At 47.3% G+C, this 21,057-nt stretch overlaps 1 protein-coding gene across 1 annotated transcript; it reads left to right on the top strand.

The window, feature by feature from the left end:
• Positions 1 to 342: 342 nt before the first annotated feature.
• On the top strand, positions 343 to 20,031 carry mtnr1al (melatonin receptor type 1A like). Its single transcript, XM_053879887.1, has 2 exons — positions 343 to 851; positions 14,678 to 20,031. Exons 1-2 carry the CDS (start codon positions 557 to 559, stop codon positions 15,445 to 15,447), a joined length of 1,065 nt encoding a protein of 354 aa, XP_053735862.1. The 5' UTR covers positions 343 to 556; the 3' UTR covers positions 15,448 to 20,031.
• Positions 20,032 to 21,057: the final 1,026 nt, after the last annotated feature.

Genomic DNA, 21,057 nt, shown 5'->3' with positions numbered 1-21,057 from the left:
TTGGAGGATTAAACTGCCAGGATTTGACCCCAGAGACACAAGAGACGGACACGCGTCAATCAAAGGGCTCAGGCTTCGCGTCTGGTGCAGACGGGCTGATCTCACTTGGTCTGCGGAGCCTCAGAAGTCAGAGCTCAAACCAGATGTGCTTTCAGAAGAGACGAGTCCGAGTGTTGAAGGAGGGAGAGAGCGGGAGGAGGAGGGCTGGAGGAGCCGCTAAACGGAGGAGGAAGGAGGCGTCGGTGTGACAGAGAGAAGGTGGGAGAGAGGCAGAGGCGGGGGAGGACGGCGGGCCACGGTTGGACGCTATAAGGCGCGTAAAGCTGCCGGCTGAAGCCTCACACGCGCCTCTGCTCAGATGCGGTTGACAGCAGGTTCTGAATGAAGCTGGAATAACGACGCGGATTTGTGAATGAAGCTCCCCATTCTGACTTTTCCCTGACTGAACTAGTTCCTGCCTTCACCCGCGACAGACGACATGCGCCACTCCGCACCGTTCGAAGGCGCGCTGGCGGCGCACATCCACGCTCCCCGGTGCGCCTGACCACCGCGCGCAATGCTGCATGGACCGAAGCGACACGACCACGACTCGATGCGACTCGTCGACCCGAGGCACCTTCCGCAACTGATGTCCCTGGAGGACCAGGAGCCCACCCTGCTGGAGGGGACCCTGGCGCCGCGCAACTCCTCGGCGGCTGGAGAGGAAGGTGCTCCGGGTCAGCAGCACCAGAGCTTCCCGTGGGCGGCCACCGTGCTGGCCGGTGTGCTGATCACGACCATCGTGGTGGATGTTATCGGGAACCTGCTGGTCATCGTGTCCGTGTTCAGGAACAGGAAACTCAGGAAAACAGGTAGCTGCTTTTCTCATAAATATTCTTCATTCATACCCTTTTTTCGGTTTTGGATATTCAACTTTGAGCTTCTTATAAAGTCATTTCACGCTAAAAAGACAATAACAAAACTTATTACACTAAGAAACTATACATTTATATGATATATAAAACAATATGTTTTGCGCTTTTTTGACTCAGAATTTGGCTCCGTGAGTGCCGTGGATTCATTGAGCTTGTCAGTGATTCATATATTTACGAGTAATTCAAACTGAAGACACATGTGTGGCACAATTTTATTCAACAGAGGTCATTCACTTTTTCATGAATTCCTCCACAGCACTTAAAACTAAAGGTCTAATTTAGTGTCAAATCCAATAAAACAGCATCTTTAGACTCCAAATATGTCATGGTTTAAAGAGGGTTTGTTCCATAAAACACCTCAATAACAAACATTCTTCTTCATGTCAGCAAGAACTAAATGAAATACAATCGACAAAATGTTTTTAAAAGCTTGAGTTCTTGATATTTTTGTCTAAAAGTTCTAGTCCCTCCGTTGAAAAATAACTGAAAAAGAAATGGCGAGACAACATGGACATTCATGGATCATGGACTTCTCCATCGTTTGCTTATTCACCCAGCAGGAGAGCTTCCTTCAGCATGACGCCAGGTTTGGATTGTTGAAAACATGAGAGTGTTTTCATGAATTCACACCTGAAGTTTGTCCAAAACATCATGTGACAGCTACAATGTGTAGTTAAAGTGAGGCGACATGAAGATGAGCGGCAGACAACAGTACCTGGACCCAGATGTAGTGCTGATGCTGGGTCTTCTGAAGGGCGAGTCTTCAAACACCCTCTTCGGAAGGTCACAGTGTCACGCATCGCACGTTGTGCATCGCTTTCCGCACGCTCAGATGAAGCAGGAACCCGGTTGGAAAGGTGGAAAAAACATTTCCACTGTGTTTGATGAGTCAAGTCTGGTGAGACGCTGAGTGAAACAAACACAACGGACATGCAGAACTAATATTTGCATTTGACATGGAGAACATATTTCAGAAGGAAATCATTTTCATTTTTTTAATTAAAGTTAAGCTCTCTGGCGACAGTTCTGCGTCTTTAGCTACACGCTTCACGGACTGTTGGATGAGTTTAGCCCAGTGCCAATACTGAACTTTTAGAATTTAATTCTGAGAGGCGGATGGAAAAACTGAAATTTTCCATTCATTGTTTCACAAGAAGAGCGAAATGTACAGCAACCATTGCAGTCAGGATCTATGTTTCGAGCAAGGGTCGCCAACAGGTAGCCCGCAGAGAACAAGGGAGTAGACCACAGGCTGTTTAAAAACAAAATAATAATAATTTAAAAATTCATGTAGTAACCATCTTACTTTGTTAGATTTTCTTACACCATTGGAAATTACAGTGAAAACTCTGCACTGTATTTCGGAGGAATATCATTTATCATCCATTGTTCATGGTGATTTCAGAACGGAACCGAGCCCTTCGGGTCACACAGCACCATGGGAATAGCTTGCGGTTGCTAAAAGGTTGGTGACCCCTGGTTTAGAGAGTCAGACTCAGGAGAGTCAGAGCGGAAATGATCAGAGATGTGGAGAAGTTTGGAGGCAAAGTCAGGCAGGATGGAATGTGGAGAGGAGTAACAGAGTTGGACTAACAATGTTGGAGATGAAGGAGAGGAGGATGACCACTGAGGAAAGATCGCCATCGTCATCACTGGTGGTCCTGATGATGCCTTCAGCGAAACCTTCCACGACTGAGAAGTCTGGAAAGTGAAGTCCCGTCTCTTGGAGCGACGATTCAGATGAACCTCGCTCTCCGAACAGTCGTCCAGCGGCGTGATTCAGCCATCCATCACCCGAGCGCCCGTCTCTCACAAACCTCTTTAGACGCTGGCGAGCGGCGGACAGCCTCCAGGTCTTGGCGAAGGACTTCTACAACTTAAAGTAGTCCGTGTAATTGATGTGTAAATCTGATGGCAGCCCCCTGACCGAGCTCCAATCCCTCAAGAGCATCCTTGTGCATAAATAACCGCCGTACTTTCAAACGTTCGGAGCGAGGGAGGGAGAAAAGAAAAAAAAAAAAATCAATCCCGGCTTATAATTGTTATCTCTGGCTCTGCGGCACGCTCGGCTGGAGACATCTGACGGAGTAAAAACCATATTAAAAACAGTCGGAGGGCACGTGCGACGTTTTGGTGTTGATGCGACGACATGCGAATATTGATCAGGTCTCTGAATGGGAAGCAGAGCCAAACTGCTTATTGAAGGCGTCCGCATTCATGCTTTCACAGCAGCCTATTAATAAATACATCTGAGGTCGCTACGGTTCAAAGGACCTGCACCAAGTGCCAGGAGCTCCCTGCACTCTGGTTTCCTCCCACAGTCAACTGAGCGAGATGCTGACCTGTCATTAATAGCCTTTTTTTTCTTTTGGATATTCAACTTTGAGCTTCTTATGAAGTCATTTCACGCAAAAAAGAAAATTCCAAAACTACTACAAACCTAACACTAAGAAATTATACATTTATATGACCTATAAAACAATATTTCTTGCGCTTTTTTTGAGTCAGATTCGGCTTAGTCAGCGCCATGGACGAGCTTCCACTCAATGAGCTTGTCAATGATTCATATATTTACAAGTCAAACTGAAATCACATCTGCAGCACAATTTTATTCAACAGAGGTCATTCACTTTTTCATGAGTTCCTCCACAGAACTTAAAACTTACAGTCTAATTTAGTATGAAATCCAATAAAATAAGTTCAAGATATCGTCGATAAAACAGCATCTTTAGACTCCAAATATGTTTCAGAAAACTACACAAACAACAACAGCCACAGTTCAAAGAGGGTTTGTTCCATAAAACACTTCAATAACCAACATTCTTCTTCGTGTCAGCAAAGAACTAAATGAAATAGAATCAAGAAAATTTAAAAAAAAAACTCCAGCTTTTAAAAAGTTTTTAAAAGCTGGAGTTCTCGATAGAGTGTCACTCACTCAAGTCGCAGGAATAAGCTCAGCCTTTCTGTTGTCTGTCATCCAAATCGCTGCCCCAAACCTGCAGTCACTTGCATTTTCAAGGGTTTTACCGTCCTAAAAACATCTTCCACACCTGCAATGAAAGTCTTCGCCTGCCTTCACTCTCTTCTTCATCTACAGTCATCTCTTTTCATTAGTCCAGATGTCTGGCCACAGATTGCCAAGACTCCACCGGGGACATGTGCCCCCAGACTGACAACTGAAACTGCCCAATGAAAGAAATTCAAAGACGTGTGTGTATGAATGAGTGAGTCTGAGACACACAGGAAGTCAATGGAGAAGCTCTAAATGTGGAGGCGGGGAAAAGGAGACGAAGTAGATTTGAGGAGTCAGTGGACGTTTCAAGGTCGGGTGTGGTGGGTGTCGGATTGATTTTTTGGGGGATTTCAATTTAAGAGTCAGAGAGATCCCAGCGATTTCTGGCGTTTTCAAAAAGTTGGCATCGGCTCGCACGGTTTTAAGAAGTGGAGTTTGCAAAACAATGTGATCAGACTTCGAATTTAAAAGATGTAAACAGAGGATCAAAGTTGACTGTGCTCGCACAGAACTTTAGTGCAGCGCTGCGCATCAATCTGATTGGATGATGCGTTCAGGAGCTGAACATATAAAGAAATCATTTCAATTTATTTAGTTATTTTTGTTCTTTAATAAAAAAAACAGTGATATGTAAAACCATAAAGCCTTCATACATACTAACCGGCGAGTTCAAAATGAAGTTGTGATGAAGTGATTCTGACTAGTCGGACTGCGCCTGAACGCATCACCCCGAGTGAGTGGAAAGGTTTGTAGCGATGAGCACAGAAGAGAGACTGTCTTCATCCACTTCTCAGTCAAAGTTCTCTCAGCTGTAATGCGTCGCTCATCATCCTGACCTCCGCCAGGATCTTCCCCGCTCCTGATCCCAGGGCCGAGCTCCGGATCTTTGGACCCGTCACCCTGACGAATCAGCACAGGGGAGAATCAATAGGTAAACATCCACACTCCGTCATCCCCTGCAGCCGAGGCAGAGAAGAGCTGAGCGCTCTCTAAAAAGACCAGTCATTTGTTTCCCCGCCTCCCCATCGGTCTCGGGGTCGGCCCTTGGAATCCCAGAGCCGGAATGTAATCATCAGTGGAGGAAAAAGTGGATGAATTGTTCACCCATGTCATTTATTTCACGCACCTGACTCCCCTGCGCCCGCCGCCTCCTGCACTTCCACTCTCCCATCGCGCCATCACCAGCTTCAATCACGCCACATTTTAATACTCTTCCCTGATGCTGTCAGATCTCCTGGAGGTCTCATCTCCCTCTGCTCCTTTGTTTGCGGGACGCCACCGTGATTCTCCTATCTTTTTGGTCATGTCTCTGCTCTCCATGCAAATTCTCCGTTCAGCCCAAATAGACGCTCGTGTCAGTCAGGGCGGGTTCACAGTGAGGATAAACAACCTTCTCAACTCAGAGACATAAACTCCATGTGTTCTCCTGGGTCTCCTCTAGATGCTATAGGTGCCTCTACTTTGAGTCTCTCCTAGATGCCTGAGCTTCTATGCAAAAACATGTCCCTGCCTGTCAAGTCGCTTGGAACATGAAGAGTCTAAACAGGGTCTCAAACTGATCCACCCAGTGCTGCCCTCTCGATCAGTTTCACGCCCATTTATCAAGGTTCAGCGCTCAATGTTCCGAAGCCTTCTTACTGTGCTCTGCCTTCATTTCCGCCATATTTCTGCACGTTTCCACAAAGCTTAAGGATATGGTCCAAACGCAGTAGTACCACCTGAAACCGTAGGGGGCAGTGTTGCTGTTACTACCCGATACTTGGCTCTAGTGAGACACAAAGAGGACATAACAATGGTGGAAATTCTCTGTCCTCCAGTCGCGATATATTTAATATATCCCCCTCGTGGATATGTTGGTGAACAGCAGTTCCAACGGAAAGGATGCGTACAACCATGTGATCAGCGACGGGTACATTTTCGTACGTAATGCGAGCTTTGACACCTTCATCTAAAGCAGTACTTCTGAAACAGTGGTGGACATGTAAAGCGCCACGCAGCTGCCCACAGGTCAAAGCAGAATTCCACCAGTCAGTAAGTCTTTGCCTTTTGGCTCAGCTCTTTTTTCACCCAGTCAGACTGAGTCGTGGCTGAAGATACTTAACCCATATGTTGCTTGAAAACTCAAAGACCTCGGAATCTGTCTCCACCTGAAGTGCGTAACTCTCCCCCAGCAATGGAGACCCCACTCTGACACTGACATTTGTTAACGGGCCAGAACCCCACGCTCCACGGCATGTCTCGGTCATGTACACGCTATCGATAATTAGCCACCGGGGAGGGCTAGCGGTTAATGGAACCCTGTGACCCTGGTGAGTTATTCCTTTCAGTATGCGTCTATGTAAATGGACTCAGCGACAGGAAATGAAATGAGGAATCCTTCCCGCCCCTCTGAGCTGTGTTTCGCTCGGCTCACATTACCGTGTCTCGCCGTAACCTCCTGCTCTCCAGTGTCCTCTCCTGTTCCCACTTCAATCACTCTCATCCCAATTTCTCTGCTTCCAATTTCGCTGCTCTTCATCCAGGAGCCGCTTTTGTCCCTGGGTTTTCCCTGTCGCTGTCCCCCCACTTCATTGGCCCCATCTCTCATCTGACCTGTGGGTGACACGTCACCTGCTTGTTACTTCTGTCGGGCTGTGTCACGGCGGTGTCAGCATCAGGCCCAGGAGATCGATGCCAATGAGGAGAGTAAATCACACAGACGTATCATTTATCAAAGGCCTTTCCTGCTTCCCCAAATTCACTCACTAGGCCGGCGTTTACTTCCTGTGGGGGAGGAGGCTGGGAGTCAGTGTAATGAAGCCTGAAGTGGTCTGATGCTGTTTGTCCACCTCAGGGCTGCGCTGTGATTGGACGGTGTAACCCAAGACACACTCAAATGTCAGTTCGTGAAAGCTCATATTAATGCTGCTGCTTTCATTAGGTCTGGGGGATTCAGGGGTCTCACAGCTGGACGGAGAGGAATTCCAAAGGATTTTTGAGCCTGGTTTCAGGAGCAAGCTGAGGGTCATCTGAGCTGCCTCCTCAACATGAACTGCACCTTACTTCCTGGGTTTCTCTAAAGGCTCCTTTCACATGGGAGAAGTGTGAGCAGATGGCTGGATCTCAGAGTGAGCTCTGCCAGCTGGAAATGAGCTGTAAACATTTCTTTGCTCTGAAATATCAACCACAGAGGGGATTTGCTCGCCAAATACGCGTCTGTTCTGACCTTCACGTCTCCTGGTACCTTCGCGCTGACGCTGAGGAATCCTGAGGGATCCAGCGCGCTCCGGAGCGCCACCCACCCCACGCTAATTGGTGAACTTTGCTCACGTCCAATCGTGTCCTCACTCTCACACTGTAATGTATTGGCAGTAGAGAACTTCTGCGTCCTATACTGACGCCGAAGGCAGCCTTCCATGTTGACGCATTAGGTTTTCAATGCCTTCCGCGACACATCATGTCATGTGTTCTACATGTCAAAGCTATTTAAAGCCCCACAAGCAGTGGTGCATTTCAGCCAATGCACTTCAGTGAAGTCTCCCCTCGAAAATGAGAAGCGCTACAGCTCAGTATGAGGGAAGACGAATGAATGTGTGGAGGGGTTCTACAAGGCATGTTAAGTCTTTGTTTCACTATTTGGATAAAGAAGAGTTTTTGTTTCAGTTTATAGAAGGGTCTAGCTTAATTTGTATTACAAAAAATGTTATTATATTAAGTTATTAAGTTAAGTTAGTTAAGTTATTATTATTATTATTATCGACAAAAAGTTTAATACAAATACAATAACAAATACAACCTGAAAGAAATTGAGGAATAGGTCTTGTAACTGAAAAAAAACCCTTTTTTTTGCAATGTATATGTTTCAATTTAGTTTTCTCTTTGCTGTTGATTGGGAAAAAGAAATCCACCAGGAAGATAGGGGACTTTGTTATCATTTGGATGAATGTGTTTATTTTAATGTAGTTTTTTTTTCACTGTAATAATCTTAAAAATAAAGAAAATACGTCTCAATTGAAACCCCCAATGCCTCAGCATGCAGCGCTGAAGGCTGCCTTTGGCCTCAGTATAGGACGCAAAAGTCCACTGGCCAATGTCAATATATTACAGGATGGGAGTGAGGATGGGTTGCTCAGGTTGCCCCGAGGTCTTTTCTGTGTGGAGCTTGGATGGTCTGTGGTACCGGTGACTGAGTGGAGACCCAGACCAGAGCACACAGACCATGTCAGTTCTTGATTTATTTTGAAAAACAAAACACTACAGTTTCTTTTGCAGGGAATGAATGTGTGTGTCGATGTGACTAATAGACTTGAACTTTTTTTTTCAGTTTGCTCTCCACCTTGGTCTCGCCCCTCACTGGTCCTGGACTCGACTCGGCACGACTTCGCTGACATTGGACGGTCGCCACACGACCAGTGAGGGGCGAGACCAAAGTGAGTGTGTCGAGTGGTCTTGCTTAACCTCGTCTTGAGAACTGGAATATAGAAGGGATACTGTGAGGACCTTCTCAGTCCCACACACGTCATCCACTGATTTTGTCGCTGATGTTGCTAAGCGATGCCCTGAGTAGCTTCATTCCCGGTGCTGAAGAGTTCCGGCCTCAGGTACCTGGAACATGGAGCAAACATAATAACCGTGAATTGGTCGAGAGCCAAATGCTATTTTATATAGAAAGAGAGGGATTTTGCAGGTTTTTGAGTGTGTGTTTCCCCTCCACTCTGCTGACACGATGACGCGTCAGTCGAAGGTACATGACATGTGACATGTGACCCGGCGCAGCTTACAGCGGCCTCTGGTTCCCTCCCGCCTGACATCATGTCTGATGAGCGTGACCACCTGCCCGACCCCGTCCCGCCGCCAGCAGCAAACCCGCGGGATGATTCAGACGCTCCGCCGAGCTGCCACAGACCCCTGATTTATTTAGTCTAATTTCCTTTTAACTGCGCCACTGCTTTATCACCCGCTATTATACTGTGTCTGCGAGGACACTCCGGCTGCTGGAGGCACTTGAAAGGCGGCTCATCTTTAACCCCGTGCCCCAGATCCTGACACGCAGAGACACTGCTGTTTGGATTCACCTGCGGCTGGTCTCCATCGTCAGCTGTCACATGGAGAGACAAGACATCTCAGCTCTGATTCAACCAGTTGATGGAGCTACCACAATCCAAATGGGCTTCTTTGAGTCTGTGAAGTGGACTTGATCAATGGTCAAAATATTTTTTTTCAGGGTTTTCAGGTGTTTTCCTTCCCTACTTTCTTCTGAAGCCACCTAAGAACAGGAGGATGTTTAGAAGTTCCGTTCCTGTCACCCAAACCTCTATTTTGAGTCTTGATCAGTGCTGCATCTTCAGTCATGTGATTTGTCCTGGTGGAGAAAGAGCTGAGCCAGAAGACAAAGCTCTCCACTGAGTGACACTGGGTTTCTCCTCTCACCTGTAGTCACCGGCTTTGGCGTGACCCACAGAGCAAGAGCTTCTCTGCCTGGACTTTCTGACAGAGAGACACTCAGTCATCCAGGAGAGACTCAGAGGAGAACCTCTGCTGCTCCAAAGGTTGATGTATCTCTACACATCCCCCACGTGAGGGTGGAGCTCCAGTCTGTTGGAGTGTCGAGAGAGTCCCCCTCTGGTTGGACATACTGTGAGTGATATCTAATTGATATCTAGCAGGGCGTCCATGTGACCTTGAGACACCTTCTACTGACACCCTCCTTTGAGCCAGGATTCCTTGCGCTCGCTCTGTTCTTTCCTTCCTCTTTTCCTCCACGGTAGATTGGCTGAATGAGATTCCAAAAAAACACTTGCCGCCTCATAAGTGGTTGTCCACCACTGAGGAGAGAATCGCTGTGAGGAGCTGAGTCATGTCCTCTCATGACGCACCTGAAGTGAGGCCAGTTCACTGGTTTGTTTGTTTCACTTTCCGCATGTTTGGCACTGCGGCATGACACTCATTGATATTTTCACCGTTTTGCTGTCAATGAAGGGCAAGGGAGCACAGCAGGAAGTGTTTCAAGCAGGACTTGGACGAGATGCTGAGCCCAAATGTTGCTGAAATTGCTTGAAATTGAGGTCTTCAGAAGGAAGAGTTTGATGGGATTCGTGAAGGGCCAGTGATGATGAGTTGGCCCAGATATGAGCCAAACCATTCCTCCTCAGAGACAGATGGGAGGGTTATGAGTGGACTGTGAGTGACCCATGTGACCTGACAAGTGACCTCGAGCGATGTGCACTCATACAGTGAAGATGTGAAGTGATGGAGCCTCAACATCCAGGCGGGTCCAGGAGAGTGAGTGGATGAACCTGGCCCAGAACATCTTGAGATTTGATGGACCATCACAAGCACCCACACAGACGGATGCTTTTCAACACACCTTCCTGCATCCAACTTTAAAGGAATGTCACCCGCCGTCACTGAATTCTCACTTCTAAAGTTCGTGTGAAGCCTTCATCGTCTCCTGATTCTAATCCAGACCTGCCAGCTGAAGTCTCGCAGTGAACTTTCTAAATTCCTGTGCCCTCTGATATTCCTCGCTGACGCGCCTGTGTGTGACAGCAGTGTGTGCCGTTGCAAGGCAAACAGCGCTGGCAGAGGTGGCTGCCGCCGAGCGGCGCACACTCGGGTGGAAGACAACGGCGAGCACATGGGCCGAGACTATCGCTCGCCAGCAGAGTGTGGGAGCAAGGCTGGGACCGTCAGCAGGCCGGGACCAGCCTCACCGACCTGGTGAGAATTTTAGGGAGCGGTGGCAACATTAGTGATGTTTGGCTGCTCCTGATCGCACACCGTTGCTAATTCATTTGTCTGGTGTGGTTTCACTGATCATTACGGCACTAGACCTTTGCTTCTGGAAACGGAGGGGCAGGAAGAGACTTTTCAAACCTGGGAGATTCAGTGATTTTAGAAAAACAATTTAATCTGCTACATTTAATTCTACGAACACTATTTTAGACCAGGTCTGTGGGACTCGCGGCCTCAAGTCCGACCCACATCAGCAATACGACTTTTTTCTAAAATGTGTTTAATGTGTTGTTTAGTTTATTTTAATTTTCTTCCGTCTACACACATTCTGTATTCTCTCTTTTTTTAAGTTTTCATTTTTATGTTACGCTTCAAATCATTTGTTTTCATCAGCTGCTACTTTTGAATTTCTTCGGGAACACGGAACAAAACTCATGACTGTTGTATCACCGTGTTGTGTTACAGCACCTTTCCGCCGTGGAGAATGCGAGATGTGTGGGACTCATCTAAATAAGTTCTCTTTAGAGGATTGGGTATGTGGGATTCAAAGCCCTGAGACAGATGAGTCTCTGTCCAGCCACCTGGGAAGCAGGGACTCCCTTTGATCTGACAGACTTGATATCCAACACTAGAAACAAACACTGAATGTGCTGTGTCTCAGAAATTAAATGAATGATACACTGGCACTCGCGCAGCTTTGTTGGACTCACAGAATCCACCTGACTTAGGGATTCCATGAGCAGCAGAATGGGAGGAAAGCACTTGTCAGATGTGGGCGACTCTTCTATACCGTGAGTCCAGACGTGTCTGGACTCAACAGAGTGAACCATCCGTGCCTCATGTCTGATTTGTCCTGCAGTCTCAGATGATTTCTCTGACCTGCTGAGTCCAACACACCCCTGCTGAGGGCGTCACACAGGGTGTGAAAATGCTCTCGGGCTTCGTCCTCCACTGAGATTCAGCACCACGCCGAGAACCATTCAACAGCTTGACGCATCCATGTGGCACCATTAACACGACTCCTCGATCATCACGAGTCTGCTGTCTTCGAGTCGAGTTCGGGGACCTGAAGAGACACGAAACTTTTCTGCCCTTGTAGAGGTTTGATTAAAACTTCCACACAGGAGGAAGCAGCATCGAACAATAAAGATGGTGAGGAGCATTGTTTGGCGCCTGGTGAGCTGCAGCTGAGCTTCAGCTCCACAGTCAATAGAAGACCTTTTCTCCTAACAGGAGGGGTCACTCTTGTCGATATCTCTCTGCATCTGATTGATTCACCTGACCGGAGCGATTAAGCGATGAGCAGAATATTGACAGACTTGATGTGTTGGTCTGTGCACGCAGACTGGAACCGTTTCGTCGAGCAGTCGGGGTTTCGCTAGCTCTATGGACAAGTTCACTCTCTCCTCTTGTAGTCTCTATTTCTCAGATACAAAAGACTTTCCTTGTTGCTGCTGAGATCAAGAGTTTCTCTTACTGGACTCCTCGAGAGAGAGAAGCTCAGTCATCCAGGAGAGACTCGGAGCAGACCCTCTGCTGCTCCAGGGAGATCACTTGAGCACTGAAAAACATTCAGGTGAAGAGGAGCTGGAGGTTTCTGGAGAGACCTCTTGGTCTCTTATCTTCAGCTGCTGCCCAGTGTCGGTGGATGAATTTGTCTTTTAGTTTTCGCCAGTTTAGACAAAGACATTTTTGTGAAGCAACAAACCCATTTATTTCTGTCAAAAGCATATCAATAACTACCAATATAAATGTAGGAGGAATAACAGAGAGAGAGAAAAGTGGATAAAAAAAAACAATATAACCAGCCATTTAGGAGGTTTTTATGAGGCCATTTGATTCTATTTCATTGCGATTGGCGAAATGAAGACTATTAGCGGCACCATATGTGCTCATGTCTAATCTGCATCTGATATGGATGGTACAAGAGTCGGTTTTATTCTGATGAAGTCTGTCTGGGCGAGCGTGACCCGGGTGCCTGACATGACAAGGCTCACATGTCCGGCGTGTCCGTTGCATTTCAGCCTTCTGTCTCCAGTTTTGCTGATGCGGTTCAGTTCAGGTGTGTTTGGCCACGAAACACTGACTGAAGAGTTTTAAATATTAATAATTCAGGACTAAAAGGAAAAGCATTTTCTTTTCTAAACAAGCGAGACACACTAAATCTGCAACTCTGGCTCCGGCATGTCACCGCGGACTCTAAGGGAAACGGAGAGCACATATCCAAGCGCCCCTCGCTGACTTCCAGTCGATACGCATTAGTCTGAGGTTTCATCTTTATTACTGGCCCTGCCCTTCGCTTGTAGTCCTGCTGATCGTCTTTCATGCAGAGTGACGCCTCGCTGAACGGGCCGTGGAGGTTTGACTTGTTGGAGACGCTGCTAGCATACGTGCTCTTTAATCAGCACCATGGAGAGCTCTTTTGAGTTGCAACACAAGCGCTAGATGTTAAATTCTTCCCTGCAAAAGTTGGCGTTACAGTGGTGCATTTAAGTGTTTAAAAAAAAGATAATCAAAATCGCCAGTGCTCCTCTGTCAAATAGACAGTCCATCCAGGAGATGGCGATGTTGCGTTCAACTATTAACGCAATTCCAACTTGCAGTTTTGTCCACATTCCCTCCCTCCTTGTTGAGATGTCATGTGCAACGCCACAAATATTGCCATTAGCGGTCGGGATTCGGACGTGAACGACGAATAGACGGAACTAAGAAGCGTAACTCGCTAATGCAGCGTCACCCGAACACTACACGGGGCGGACGTAAACAAACATGGCTGTTTCTGACTCTCTCCATCCCGACACTGTGGAACATATCTGCAGCTACTGTTTTAATTGAGTCACACACACACACATTCTCCACCGCTAACTCTAGACTCCGCCCACTGAAACATCCACCAGTCTTCGCCCTTGTGAGGAGCTTCGTAATAAAACAACCAGCGCTCACTACTCACTACACAACTAAGGGAAATACTGAGGGAGGAAAAACAACAACCACCAAGGTGACATCCAGGCGGAGGTCACTCCTGACAGCAGTCTGGGAGACTGAAACCATTGTTCTCCAAGGACCAAACCAGGATCATTTTGATCAAGATAACACCAAGAGTAGTAACTGGAAGTGATGGGAGAATGATCGAAAAACACCTTCTGAGTGATGTGAGACAACGGACAAGAGGAAGATGTTTTTAGATTCATTTGGCTCCATTTCAAATCTCAGTGAGATTGATATTGACTCATCTGCAAAGTTCTCGAACATACTTCACAAAAACTGAAGCAAAAGCCGGAGGTCTGACATGATGGATCTTCATGAAGCTCTGTCCACACTTTCACAGCTCAGTCAATGATGTCAGATGATGTTCTTCTGCAACACAAGCATCACAGTCAGTAGCCGTCGACAAGCCTGTTGATGGTCTGATGGACTGTGGATGGTCTGGTGAAGCCGGCAGCTCCGCATCGTCTCCCAATCTTCCACCGAACTGTTGTAAACACGACTTTGTATTCGATGCAATGAAAGAACGAAAGCTGCTGACGAATACTTCCATCTAGCAAATGACAAACAAAGGATCATTCTCCCCTCTAACTTCACTTTCAGAGCATCTGCTCCATTAAGCTTCGAAGCCTCATCACTGTCGGAGGCACACCACTGTTCTGAGTTGCTGGTGTAGGCAGGAATAAATCACTGCCAGTCCCACTGTCCAAACGCTGCAGACAGCTTCACACGCAGGAGGAAGCTTTTAATGGTGGAGCCACTGTTGTTCCCGAGAGTGAAGTAAACACTGGTTTGTATGCCGGACACATAGACAGCAGGATTATGGATGGTGTATCCCTGCTCGCTCCAACGCAAAGTTTCTCCTGCAGCTGATGCGCAGGAAGGTCTCGCCAAAGTTTGCAGTCCATGTTCAGGAGTTTAGCATTTGCCTGAGGGGCTGCTCTGCATCTTAAGTCTTCAGTTTAGCTCCAACTTCTGCATCTCAATCTGAGGAAATCGTTCGCTCCCGGTCCTTTCGGGCCACGCTAATTGTGTTTGTTGCTCTCTGCAGGCAATGCCTTCGTGGTGAGTCTGGCCTTCGCCGACCTGGTCGTCGCCATCTACCCATATCCGCTGGTCCTGAGCGCCATCTTCCACGATGGCTGGATCGCCGGCTACATCCACTGTCAGATCAGTGGCTTCCTCATGGGCCTCAGCGTCATCGGCTCCATCTTCAACATCACCGGCATCGCCATCAACCGCTACTGCTACATCTGCCACAGCCTCAAATACGACAAACTCTTCTCCACCAGCAACACCATGTGCTACGTGGTCCTGGTCTGGGCGCTCACCATCCTCGCCATCGTGCCCAACTGGTTCGTGGAGTCCCTGCAATACGACCCGCGGGTCTACTCCTGTACTTTCGCCCAGTCGGTCAGCTCGCTGTACACCATTGTTGTGGTGGTGGTGCACTTCATCCTGCCCATCGCCATCGTGACCTACTGCTACCTGCGTATCTGGATCCTGGTCATCCAGGTGAGGCGGAGAGTCAAGCCGGACTCGCGGCCCAAGATCAAGCCGCACGACCTCCGCAACTTCCTCACCATGTTCGTAGTGTTCGTGCTTTTCGCCGTCTGCTGGGCGCCGCTCAACCTGATCGGACTGGCCGTGGCGCTGGACTCCAGGCTGAGTCGCGCCATTCCCGAGTGGCTGTTCACGGCCAGCTACTTCATGGCGTACTTCAACAGTTGCCTCAACGCAGTCATCTACGGCGTCCTGAACCACAACTTCAGAAAAGAGTACAAGAGGATCGTCCTGATCATCTTCAAATTCCACTGCTGAGAGGAAGCGGCGAAAGGTTGGCGGCCGCCTGGAGGTCCAGTTAATGTGAAGACCAATTCATCAATCAGAGGAAAAGAAGACGTATTAAGAAGGAAATGAGAACATAACGTGAGGCGAGAACTAGAACTCTTGTAGCTGAAGGGGAGGAGAGAAAATAAATGATGCCACACTCGGACTCATCAGTGGTGCCTTCAGGGAACGTGGAAAAGAGCAAAACTCAAAAAGGTGAAAAAGTTTGGGAGCAATTCCTTCCTTAGTAACAGGCGTCGTCATGACGACGAGGTCGCGACTGCTGTTCAACAGACAGTGACGTCATTGTGCATCTTCATACCTCACGCTGGTACCTATGTCTTGAACCTATGTCCATCCACGCTGTGTGTTCATGTCCGTACTTGGAAAAGAGAAAAGCGACAAATGCTGCTGCGACTGAAGTTTACAAAACTGCATCCACTGAACACAAAGCTGTGGTGCTTCTTAGCTAGCGTGCGGCCGTGCTAAATGAGGGAATCTCAAGGTGCTACAGCACATTTTTCAACACGAATTGGTCGATGGAGAGGTATTGATGGTACCAATCACTTAACAATGCTCCCAGTGTTTTTCTTTAAAGTATTTTCTCAACCAGGAAAGCAAAACGGTTTTCTTAGCCTCAGCTAGTACCTAGCAAGAGCGAGCGTCATTTGCTAATTTGAAAATGTGGTCCGGCATAATGGAGACCCCAACTGCTTCTACTGGTCCAGGTGTAGAGAGTCATACAGGGCAAAGAGGGTCCGAGAGATGCCCGCAACCAAGACCCGACTGGGGTCATCCAACTCTAGGATACAGCTCAGGCAAAACATCCCAGATGAAGGGTTGGACTTTCTCTAGGTGAGTCTATGCCCAGGAAGTCTTGTACCAAGAGCTGTCGGTGTCATGGACTGTGCTGAGTCAAAATGTGATATTTCAACTCGTGATGAAGAAAGCGTGGCGTATTGAAGACCAAATATGTATTTATATTCCCTTTCAGACTTAGTATCGCACAAACATTATGACCACCGATTCAACAGCTGGAGCATTGGAGAGAAATCTGACGGGACCGGGAGAGTACCGGTGTCGGCTCACATTGCTGGTACTGTGGGCATCTTAACAGCTGCAGTTTCCAAAAAGGCAACCAACAATTCAGCTCCATCTGTGTCTCTTAGCATCAGGTGATGAGAAGACTGTGAGGACCGTTACAGAGGAGGACGATAGGTGTTGTCCAAACAGGTTTTCTTTAGTCTGGGTGCCAGTTCTCGCTGTGGTCCACAGCTAAAAGCTCCTAAAAGCGGCAAGTAGACCATGGACTGGGTTGCCAGATCTGACTGACTTCTCACACAATATCAACCAGCCCAAATCTCAACCTCCACTGAGTAGACACCGTTCTCCATATCATGGTCAGTGTTGGTTAGTAAATCCAGACACAAAAGTTGGATTGCAAAAATTTCAACCCAAACAATGTCTGAAGCCCAAATGGGTGCAGAATTTGGCAACGCTGCCCATTTACCAGGGAGTCAGTTCCCAAGAATCAAATCCCGTCCTGATTCAGCGCTAGCTTTCAAGTCTTCTCTCTTCAAGAGCAACAAAAGGCCTTTAAATTTAAGGCTGTTTGCAGGTGGTCATAATGTTTTGCCTAATGGCTTTCTTCTTCAGTTTGGTCCACTTCTGTCGACCAAGATAGTCACCACGTGTTTGGCATTTCTTTCTGTCTTCCATTGATTTTAATGCTTTGTCCCAACGTTTCTTCCCGTCACTAACCTTCCATGTGTCCCTGATATTTGAAGTCCATTTTGGACGGACGGATTTCGTGACCATCATGGTTTTATTTTAACGCACCGCAGGCAGTTGTTTGGAGCAGGAATGTAAAGACGGCTATGAATTTGAGAGGTATTTTTGCAGAAGATTGATGGCTGATTCCTGTAACTACCACTAACTAGTTCCTTCACCACTTCCCTTCGACGGTGGAAGGGTTTCTCATTTCACAGCTCTATTGAGGCAAACTTGTCTGGGATGTTGATGGAACTTGCTGCAAGAACTGATTTGGATGACTCCTGTGGTTTGTAGGGTCACAGCTGAATTACCACTGATCCATTGCCAAATCCAGAGGTAGCAGTTTTGCCTTAGACTCCCCTGTTCAAAGCTTCATCTGAGGGCAGCGGTTCTACACTGAGTCTCCGTTGGACGCCTGAGAGCCCTGTCTCTTGAGGGTGATACACGATCCTTCCCGCTTCTACGGCTTTTTCATCAGCCTCATTGGTGAGGGCTGGGTTACGAGCCTTTCCTGGCTTAACTAGTAGATCAACCAAATTCGTTGCTAACCTTTCAAATGAGTTGTTCCACACACCTTTCCTGCGTCACTCTCTCCTTCTGGATCCTCACTCTCTCTTCTGCTGGCTGTTGACTGTGTGACAGGGACGGGTTCTACACGCCCAGGAGCATAATCCCAAAATCAAATGGGGCTGTGGCTTTGGAATGATTTCCCATGTAGAAACCGCCCTCACAGTCTCACAGCTGAAGCATCACATATTGGCAGTTCACTTAGCCGTCCAATTGAAACACAATTCCCCTGAGAGTCGCTCACATCTTCGGCACCATGAGTGATGCTCAAAAAGGAAGATATAGACACCATGAACTAGAGATTCATGATTGGACCCCAAGGACACACTGGACACTGTCCAGTGAGAACTGCAAATGGAGGGGAAGCATGTGTCACACAAAAGGAGGTTGGCTTTGGTTCACCACATAACAACGTGGTGAAAGCCCCTCAAACAGCCGTGCGTTTCCGTCACGGTCAGTAAGGAGGAGAGCCATGTGAGGAATTATTGGTGGCGACTGACATTCAGAGGATCTTCTCTGAACCATTTATTGTCATAAACTAAGGTACCACTTCACTTGACTTGAAACAAGAGGTGGTGCTGTTCCTCATCCCCTCTGTGGTGTTCTTATCTGCACAGCTCAGCTCCTCCCATGCCACTACGAACATGAGCAGGAAGTGAGAATTATCTCGGTAGATCATCCAGTCGGGCTCAGAGTAGGACCGCAGCCTCTGAAGTGCGGTGGTATTGGAGTCCGGGTGTCTTTGCTGCTACACTCTGTTGTTCAGCACGACGGGTTTAAAGATGACTCAGATGGTTTTATTCAATGTCGACCAACTCTCTGTGAAATCCCGCACACGAGTGGAAAAAAGGCCAAAGACTTTCAGTGTGTTCATGTTTCTTCTGAGGAAGAGAGGCGCAGTAGTACAGGTTGTCATGTGACTTCAGAAAAGGTCAAGAGCAGAGATGGAATCGAGTGTACAGACAAAGCTTTGTTTGCCAGCCGAGGGAGCCTCACTTCGCCGATGTTCCCGCCTGCTCGTGAGGAGCGTGCCGTCCTCCCAGAGGACACCTCCGCGCGTCACGTCAGATATCGGGGCGCCCTGCGCCTTTCCCAGGATCTGAGAAGGAAAACAGAGCAGACGAGCAATACCGCCTTCATTTGCATTTCAAACTTCAGTCGGCGCACGAAGACTGTGGAGTTCTGCTCCCGACAGTCGCATCAGGGTTCACTGACGAGTCGCCGCTCTTCCCTCCATTTCAATATCAAACGTTTAAACAGAGACGAAGGTGGAGGTTGTTCTGAAGAGTATTCTGACCACATCACTGTGTTTCTCCTGGAATGTTGCATATGTATGAAAATCGCTGCTGCAGTGGTCATCTGTGTCTGTGCTCCGGTTGCTGATGAGCCCGTGTGTGTGCGTCTGGTTGGTCCTCACTTGTGGCGACCAATTCTTGACTAAACACTATCCTTGAGGGGACCTCATGCCAATGTAGGGACCATTTGGATGGAGCTCTACAAACCCAAGGATAAAGACTTAGTGGGTTTCAGCTTGGTTCAGAGTCCTGGTTCAGGTGAGCCATGTCTGTTGGATGTTTAGGTTTAGAGGGAGAAGCTGGGGAAAGGGTGATGGCAATGAGCGGTCCCCACAAGGATAGTGATGTGTGTGCGTGTCTGGGCTCCCATCACGACTTTATTGTCGGCAGAAGATCTCCGCTTCCGCAGAGTCGCCATTTGTGGAATTTGTTTTTGAGTTTTTCTTATTTCAGTCAAAATCCTTCTACTGGTTCTGAAGAGGATTCTGTGAAAAGTGGTATTTGAGCAGCAAAATGAAAAACTGATGATTGTTGGGGAGAATATTTTAACAGCCGGGGTTTGGGTTTTGTTTTCATCAAAGTTAAAAAAGTAAAAATTACAGTGGCTCTGTCATATTGCTGGTGTAAATTTGAGAATAAATCTCAGGATTTTATTGCTTTTCTTTGACTTACTGTGCTCATTCAGTTAGCGGCATTGGTTTATGCATCGGGTGACTGTATTCCTAGAAAATTTAATATTTCCTCACTGTGGCCAACATTTCGAAGCATTTAAAGGACCACAATGCTGAGCTGATGAGAAGAGAGCTGCAATGGTTGTTCAGAACTGTTTCCTGAAAGAAAAAAAAAAAACAAGAAAAGAGAATGTATTTGTTTCCTTTCACATGCCGTTTTGCACATCGCCGTGGAGAATGTTTACTCTGAATGTCTGTAACGCTGAAGAGACTCGAAAAACACCTGAATAAAACAAGGTTCACTGTGTTCCCGCCTCTGTGTTTGTCTCCGAGTCTGAGTCTTCAGGAGTCAGAGACGAAGGTTAGGAGGAGGGAGTGAGAGAAAAGACAAGATCAGAGGGACGAGTGGAAAAGTTTGGGGAGGACAGATGAGGCATGAAGGTGCGCCCAGAGGAGGATGAAGATGGTGCAGAAGACCAGAGATGAGGAGGAAGCAGTTCAGTTAAACTCAAGTTATTATCACTGATTTTGCTTGAGTAAGTCTAAAGGCAGCTTGAAAAAATGTAAAAATTGATAATATATCAATCATTTTTTCCTGAAAGTAATTTTAACCAAAGCTTTCTATTCATTGGTATGTTTTCCTCCCATGTTACAGCTTAAAACTTGTTTGAAACAAATAAATAAATGAAAAAAAAATTATATATATATATATATATATAATGGAAAAGATCTTAAGTAATAATAATAATGAAGTTTAAAGTAACTCAAGGTTGAAAATAATGATTGCGTACTACTTCCTGTGTGACATCTCAGTATAGAACCTCATAGTCAGAACCATGTGAGCCGTTTGTCAGCCTCTGTGTCTGCTGGGTCCATGGGAGGAAACCAGAGCATGCAGAGGAAACATGAGTTATTTCCTATGCTTGCTTTAGTTTCCTCTAGGCACTCCTGTTTCCTCCCCAAACATACGACGGTGAGTCCTGTCCAGAGTCCTGTCCCCTGTCAGTCGCCCCAAGCATCAGGGACAGACCTGCACAGAACCATATGAAGGGGAAAAGCAGCAAAGCAGCACACAGAGTTTCCTGGAGGCGGGACGGAACCCTGCGAGCTGCACTTCAGAAGCAACCCACCTCGTCTGCATTAAACATGTCCCCGGTAATATTCCGTCTGTGATGTCGGTGGGTGTGAGCTTGAATTTCAATGTGGTCGGAGGTGAAGGAGTGACGACCTCTGGATGCAGGAGCATCCTCAAGGTCTGCCGGGTCACGTCATTAATGGACCTGTTGGAGGCCTTC

The sequence above is a fragment of the Synchiropus splendidus genome, chromosome 11 (assembly GCF_027744825.2).
Source record: "Synchiropus splendidus isolate RoL2022-P1 chromosome 11, RoL_Sspl_1.0, whole genome shotgun sequence".
Lineage (NCBI taxonomy): Eukaryota > Metazoa > Chordata > Actinopteri > Syngnathiformes > Callionymidae > Synchiropus > Synchiropus splendidus.
The sequence above is the reverse complement of the archived record's forward strand: the minus strand, read 5'-3'. Positions and strand labels throughout refer to the sequence as shown.

What these genes read in the sequence shown, in the direction of transcription:
- mtnr1al (XM_053879887.1), top strand. Translation starts at nt 557, where the DNA reads ATGCTGCATGGACCGAAGCGACACGACCACGACTCGATGCGACTCGTC. An exon ending in CAGGAAACTCAGGAAAACAG is followed by an intron (nt 852 to 14,677) that starts GTAGCTGCTTTT and finishes TGCTCTCTGCAG; the next exon opens with GCAATGCCTTCGTGGTGAGT.